General features: G+C 38.9%; 1 protein-coding gene across 1 annotated transcript; it reads left to right on the forward strand.

The window, feature by feature from the left end:
- The first annotated feature begins 3191 nt into the window (after positions 1-3191).
- LOC131146503 (protein NRT1/ PTR FAMILY 2.9-like) lies at positions 3192-6536 on the forward strand. Its single transcript, XM_058096137.1, has 4 exons — positions 3192-3444; positions 3550-3767; positions 4683-5242; positions 5322-6536. The coding sequence occupies exons 1-4, from the start codon at positions 3336-3338 to the stop codon at positions 6217-6219; spliced, it is 1785 nt and encodes a 594-aa protein (XP_057952120.1). The 5' UTR covers positions 3192-3335; the 3' UTR covers positions 6220-6536.
- Positions 6537-7413: the final 877 nt, after the last annotated feature.

A 7413-nucleotide genomic window follows, 5' to 3' on the forward strand; every position in this document is an offset into this window, starting at 1 on the left:
CATAAGAAACCAAATCATCAAAACCATGCTTAGTGGGTGGCCTAATAGTGCGTATGGGTATGTTTATAGCTGTACTGTGATGCTGCTAATCTCCTAAGTTAGGACTCACTACATTTTGAACATTGTCCTCTCTACCATGAGTCTCTAGCTCTACCTGCACCTCATGCTTATTGTTGTTGCAATTTTCTGGTACCTGTTTCTCTTCTTCCTAAGTATGCTGCAACAGAGTTTTCTCATTATAAACCACATCTCTACTGATCACCACCTTGTTTGCCTTGGACTCGCAAATCTTAAAGCCTTTCACCCCTTTTTGATACCCCAATATGATAGACTATCAATATAAGTTGGACATCCAAATAGTCTCAAACTAGAGTGGTCTACCACACTGCCTGCCCATACCTCCTCTACTACTTTCCCAACTAGTGTTGTTCTTTGTGACCTATTAATCAAGAAACATGTAATATTCACTACCTCTACCCAGATGTTCTTTGCAAGCCCTGCATTCAACCTGAGACACCAAGCTCTTTCAGTTATTGTTCTGTTCATCCTTTCCGCTACACTATTCTATTGTGGTTTCTTGCATACTGTGAAGTGTCTTTTAATTCCATGTAGCTCACACAACTCCATGAACTTTGAATTTGTGTACTCAATACCATTTTTGGCCCCGAGGCATTTGATCTTCCTCCTTGTCTGGTTTTCCACTTCAACTTTCTTCAACTTGAACTTAGCAAATGTTTCTGACTTGTGCTGCATGAAGTACACCCAAACTTTTCGTAAGTACTCATCAATAAAACTCATGAAATACGTATGTCCTCCTGTGATGCTAGTCTTATTGACCCCCAAACATTTGTATGAACATAGTCAAGAATTTCCTCTGTCTTGTGTGTGGCTGTCTTGAACTGCACCCTATTTTATTTCCCAAGAACACAACACCTATAGAAATTAAGTTTGCATGTTTTAACACCATTCAATAGATTTGTTTTATGAAGCTCCATCATCCCATGCTTGCCCATATGACCTAACCGTATATGCCACAAGATTGTAGTATCTGACTCAGACTCTATAGCTACAACTCCACTTACAACTGTGGTACCTAGCAGTGTATAGATATTTCCTACTCTGCTCCTTCATCACTTTAAAGACACCTTTACTCACCTTCATTACCCTACTTGCAGACTTGTAATTAAACCCATCACAGTCTAAAGTGTCCAATGAAATCATATTGTTCCTTAAATCCAGTATATGCTTAACATCACACAACTTTCTAACAACACCATCAAATATTTTAATTCTGATATTCCTTATTCTAATAACTTTGCATGATCCATCATTACCCATCAGAACATAATCAGAATTTACTAACCTATAGGTGTTGAATCAATCTTTATTAGGTGTCATGTGATAGGAGCATGCCGAATCCAAAATCCAAGAATCTGTGAGATGATATGAACCAAATGAAACAGAAAGCATATCTCCGTCATCACCCTCTAAGTCTTTTTATTCCACTACATTTGCAGACTTTGATGACCCTCTTTATTTTATGTATTCCCCTTATTTTTCGCGGGACAATCTTGTTTTATATGCCCCATTTTCCCACACTTAAAATACCATATGTCCTTCCGCTTCCTAGAATTGGATCGAGATTTATTGTTACTCTGTCCGCTCCATAACTTGCTTCTCCCATGTTCTTGGTTACCCCTCACCACAAGCTATTCATTTTGTAAATTCCCATCGCTGGTTTTCTTCCTTTGATGAAAACCTGAAAGAGCACTTATGATGTCTTCTAATTCGAGAGTTTTTTTTCTCTATATCAGAGTTGTAACCAAATTTTCGTATGTAGGAGAAGCAGGTAGGGAATTTAGTAACATCAACTCCTTTTCTTCATCTTCGAACTTTACATCAACTTGCTTCAAATCGCCGATGATCTGGTTGAACACGTTGATGTACTGGTTCAAATATGATAATACCATACAATTTTTGCATAATATAAAGCTTGTTCGTCAACAACTTGGACACATATTGACTTTCCAGGTTCAACCAAATTGTCATCAGTGATTCCTCATCCATGACGTGATACATCACGCCATTAGCTAGAAAATGCCTGATAGTTGCCACAACCTTTGCTTTTAGTTCCTTCCAACCATTGTCGTCCATGCCTTTCGGCTACTTTTTGTATAACGCCTTCACCATGCCCTATTGCACTAACAAATCCTTGACCCTTCTCTACCATAATCCATAATTTCTGGATTCATCGAACTTGACCATGTCGAACTTCTCAAAAGAAATCCTAGCCATCGTAACATATGGCTTTGATACTAATTGTTGAGAAAAAGGATGCAAAGCAGCAATTACGATGAATAATATAGAGAGCACAGAGATAATGAAAGTAAGAAAACAATACACAGATTTAACGTGGTTCGGCAGAGCGCCTACGTCCACGGGAGCAAGCGGCAGCTAAAATTCACTATCATAAAAATTAGGGTTACATCATTGTATTTATACTAACCATAGGCATACAGAGGGAGAAAAAATTCCCCAAATACTCTTGTACTATTCCACAGAGGATTTGCCTCTGCACCCCTAACCTATTGACCTTCCCAGTTTAAATTTCAAAAATGATGCCGATCAAAACCGTCAACGGTATCATCAAATCGTCGATGGTTTTTCTTCACTTGAAGAAACCGTCGATGTACTTATGTCAAATCGTCGACGGTTTCTTTCATATAACTTATGAAAGAAACCGTCGATGTATTTATGAATATCATCAATGATTTTTTTTCAGATCGCTTCCTTATTTTCCTCTGTCTGCTTTCTCTGTACACATAATGCAACCAAAGCCAATAAATATTCATGTATGCCAGTCATTTCAATTCTTTCTCCACTTCTCAAACCTTTAATCCTCTGTTTATTTCCAATTGGATCTAGGCCTTTTATTTGATTTTTGCTTAGAATTGTATAGATAACATGTGCCGGAGGAAAGACGCCACTCATTGCCTATGAACAAATTATTGCCGTCCACAATAGAAAGAGAGAGAGGGAGAAATTATGGCAGTTAAATTATGGCAGTGCTGTCATGTGGGTTGTTGACTCGTGGTTCACCACATGCAAAAAACAAAAAAATAAATAAATAGCTAGCTACTAAATAGGGGTGGGTGTGTGTGTGTGTGTGAGAGAGAGAGAGAGAGAGAGAGAGAGCTTGAGAGCAGTGGAAATGCTAGCCCATATATTATAAAAAGACTTCATTTCTATCTCTGTAATTATATAAAGTTCCACTTCCAACCCAATAGCTGGAGACGCAAAAAAGGGGAGAAGCAGAGAGACACAGACAGAGTTATATGCAGGAAATGGATGCGGCAGAGAATAAGGATGAGAAAGCTACCACAACTGATCATACGCCTACAGAGGTCAAGTACAGAGGAGTTAAAGCCATGCCCTTTGTCATAGGTAAGAATTAATTAAACACTGAGGAAGATGGAGGCCCTGCTGTTAAATGAATACACAAGAATTAATTGATCTGTGTGAATTAAGAATGAAATAATAATGATGCAGGGAATGAAACTTTTGAGAAGCTGGGGACTATCGGCACCTCATCCAACCTGCTGGTGTATCTGACCACTGTGTTCAACATGAAGAGCATCACAGCGACAACTCTTGTCAACACCTTCAATGGCACCACCAACTTCAGTCCCCTGCTCGGAGCTTTCCTCTGTGACACCTACTTTGGTCGCTATAAGACTCTGGGATTTGCTTCGGTTGCCTCTTTTTTGGTACTGCGGCTTCCCAATTCTTTCATGTTCATCAATTAGTTTAAGGTTTTTTCTTTCACTTTTTTTCGATAATTTCTTTTGAGAAAGAAATGCTCGGTTTAATTTAAGATCGATGAGGGTTAAGTTACATACAAAAGGAATGAATCTGAGTCAGAGCATTAGTTGAATTTCACGGCTTTGTGCAAAATATTTACTTCGCGTTTCATCCATGGAATAAAATAAGATAAAATAAAATATTAAGGCAAAAAAGGTTGGTATTAAGGCTAAATAAAATTAAGAAAAATGTTTATTCTTAAATTTAACTTTCTACCATGTAACCATGTATTATTGGTTATTCTTTTTTCTATTACATTCTGTGCATTAAATATTCCATTTCAGTCTTATTACTGATCATATTCACATGAAGCGTTTTTATTTATTTCTTATATAGTTAATTATTTTATATATTTTTTTGTTCATTTTATTTTTTAGCTAATATGTTTCTTTTTTAGTGTTTCTAACATTTAATTAGTCAATTTTAAGTTATTGGGCAAGTATATATGGTGTACTGAATTTTCTTTTCAATTGAAAACTAAAATTTATTGGAATACTTTAGAATTTTAAAAATAAACAAACATAGAATCATAGTTATTGATTAGTTATTAGCTATCAGCTATAACATAATTATGTCTAATTGTATGTATCTTCGATTTTTCCTGTACTGTATAGACCTTCAAGTTGATTTCATGGGAATCATGGTGAGCTATGTGTCTGTGCTTGTCATAGCAAAAATAGTAAAAATAATAATGATAATAATAATTTTTTTATATTAAAAAAACATAATTTGAATGCCTCATTAGCCTCAAGAAGACCCGTTATCTGTATATAACAACAAACTTTAATCTAATAATTTCCAATTTCAAATTCTTCTTGAAGGGAATGCTGATGTTAACGCTAACAGCGGCAATCTCAGAGCTGCACCCTCCCCAGTGCATAAAAGTAGAGAATGGCACATGCCCACAGCCTACCCCATGGCAAATGGCTTTTCTCCTAGGCGGATTTGGGCTGCTGGTAGTTGGTGCTGGCGGAATCCGGCCATGCAACTTGGCCTTTGGAGCTGACCAGTTCAATCCTGAAACCGAATCCGGTAAGAGGGGTATCAGCAGCTTCTTCAACTGGTACTACTTCACCTACACTTTTGCAATGATGGTATCATTGACGATCATCGTCTATGTCCAATCCAATGTGAGCTGGGCTCTTGGCCTTGCTGTTCCTGCATTTCTTATGCTCTTATCGTGTGCATTCTTCTTCATCGGTACGAAAATATATGTGAAAGTGAAGCCAGAAGGTAGCCCTTTAACAAGTGTGGCACAGGTCATAGTGGCTGCAGTCAAGAAAAGGCATTTGAAGTTGCCAGAGCAGCCATGGTTATCCCTTTTTAATCATTTTCCCACCAACTCCATCAATTCCAAGCTTCCTCACACAGATCAATTCAGGTAATTAAGTCCATCACCAAACATTCAGTACTCAGAAACAATGGGGTAAGTGGCTAACGAATTCAGCTAATTTTATCAGATTTTTGGATAAAGGGGCAATCCGAACCCCCAACGACGAACTCAACCTAGATGGATCAGCAGCCAATCCATGGAGACTTAGCAGTATGCAGCGAGCCGGAGAGGTAAAGTGTTTGATAAGAGTGATTCCGATATGGTTTGCAGGAGTCGTATACAGCGTTGCAATTGTCCAACAGCAAACCTACGTGGTATTTCAAGCCCTCCAGGCCAACAGGCGGCTAGGAATTGGGAGTTTCAGGCTCCCAGCAGCGTCCTACATTGCCTTCTCCATGCTCAGCCTCACCATCTGGATACCCATGTATGACCAAATCATAGTCCCATTTGTCCGAAGGTTCACGGGGCTAGAAGGCGGCATTACTATCCTCCAAAAGATAGGCATTGGCTTGGTTCTTGCAGTTGTCACCATGTTTGTGTCAGCCTTGATCGAACATTGGAGACGAACTCTAGCTCTCACTGACCCAATTGGGACAGATCCAAGAAGGGGTGCCATTTCTTCCTTGTCGGCTATGTGGTTGGTGCCTCAATTGACACTTTCAGGTCTCTCTGAAGCATTTGCAGTTGTCGGCCAAGTTGAATTCTACTACAAGCAATTCCCGGAAAACATGAGAAGCATTGGCGCAGCTTTCCTGTTTTGTGGCTTTGCGGGATCTAGTTATTTGAGTACCTTCTTGGTATCAATAGTTCACCACATTACTGGCAGAAATGGAAAGGGAAATTGGCTGGCAGAAGATCTTAATGAAGGGAAGCTGGACTACTTCTACTACCTAGTAGCTGTTCTAGAACTCTTCAATTTAGGTTACTTTCTCCTGTGTGCTAAGTGGTACAAGTACAAGGGAACTGGGGGCAACAATGTCGAAGTGCCCATGGAGAAAATGCAGTTTGAAAAGCCTATGGTTTGACACCTAAATGGTCATATGGAAATGTAAATGCATTAGGCATTGACCACATGTTAAGGATTCTGTTGAAACTATTTTCAAGGATCACGGAACTGATCACAACAATAACTTAAATTCAAATAATGAAGATATCTCAACAATCTCTTAAATTCAAAAAATGAAGATATCTCAACAATCTTTTGTATTTAAATATTATGCTGTAATCTAGTATATTTAGTCACAATCTCTTGTAACAAACTCCTCTGTTTACATTCTATATATAGCAATGTAAACTCCTGTAATAAGTAAGGAGATAATATACCAATATTTGTGTATTCAAACTTGATATCAGAGCCACCAAGACTTACGTCTCTCCTTTGTTCCAATGGACAACCCTGTATTTTCATTGCCATACCCAAATTCCACGCCTGTTCCTATCGCTAGCCTCACAAATATTTATCATCTGCTCACCACCAAATTAAACCACGAAAATTTCCTCCTCTGGCGTGCTCTGGTCACTCCTTATCTACGTGGCCAACATGTATATGGCTATGTTGATGGCACCAATCTTCCTCCCCCTTCCACCATACCCAATCCAACATCTACCTCAACTTCCGCTGTCACCATTCCAAATCCAGCATTCCAGCTATGGAGCCAGCAAGACCAGATCATTTTGAGTACCCTCATATCTTCCCTATTCGAAAATATTCTCTCGCATGTCATGGGCTGCACCACTTCCCGTAATCTCTGGCTCTCTCTTGAAAAAATGTTTGTCTCTCAATCTTAAGCCTGTATCACTTGCACTCATTATCAACTTGCCACCATGAAGAAAGGATCCTCTACCATATCCGAGTACTTTCAAAAAATGAAAGTTCTCATTGATACTCTTGCTGCTGTCGGATAGCCTTTAAATAATTATGAAACTATCTCTTATTTGTTCGCAGGTTTAAGGACTGAATATGATCCCTTTGTCACGTCTGTGACAAATCATGTGGATCCTCTGCCTCTTGATGAATTGTATGGACATCTTCTAACGTATGAACAATGCATTAAGCAACATTAGATTCCCACCAATCTTGCCATGTCCTCTGCCAATATGGCCTCTCGTTATCATCCAAATTAAGGCAAGAATCAACGGCCCATCCATAACAACTCTAGTGGCCGACATAACTATGGTGGAAGTGGTCAACGTGGTCACGGTAGAGGTCGTCATTCCCC

This window comes from Malania oleifera, chromosome 13 (genome assembly GCF_029873635.1).
Source record: "Malania oleifera isolate guangnan ecotype guangnan chromosome 13, ASM2987363v1, whole genome shotgun sequence".
Taxonomy (NCBI): Eukaryota; Viridiplantae; Streptophyta; class Magnoliopsida; order Santalales; family Ximeniaceae; genus Malania; species Malania oleifera.

Bases quoted from the DNA above. Each gene is read 5' to 3' on its own strand.
- LOC131146503 (XM_058096137.1), top strand. From the start codon at position 3,336: ATGCAGGAAATGGATGCGGCAGAGAATAAGGATGAGAAAGCTACCACA. The intron at 3,445-3,549 runs GTAAGAATTAAT...ATAATGATGCAG, and splicing joins AGCCATGCCCTTTGTCATAG to GGAATGAAACTTTTGAGAAG. The intron at 5,243-5,321 runs GTAATTAAGTCC...TAATTTTATCAG, and splicing joins CCTCACACAGATCAATTCAG to ATTTTTGGATAAAGGGGCAA.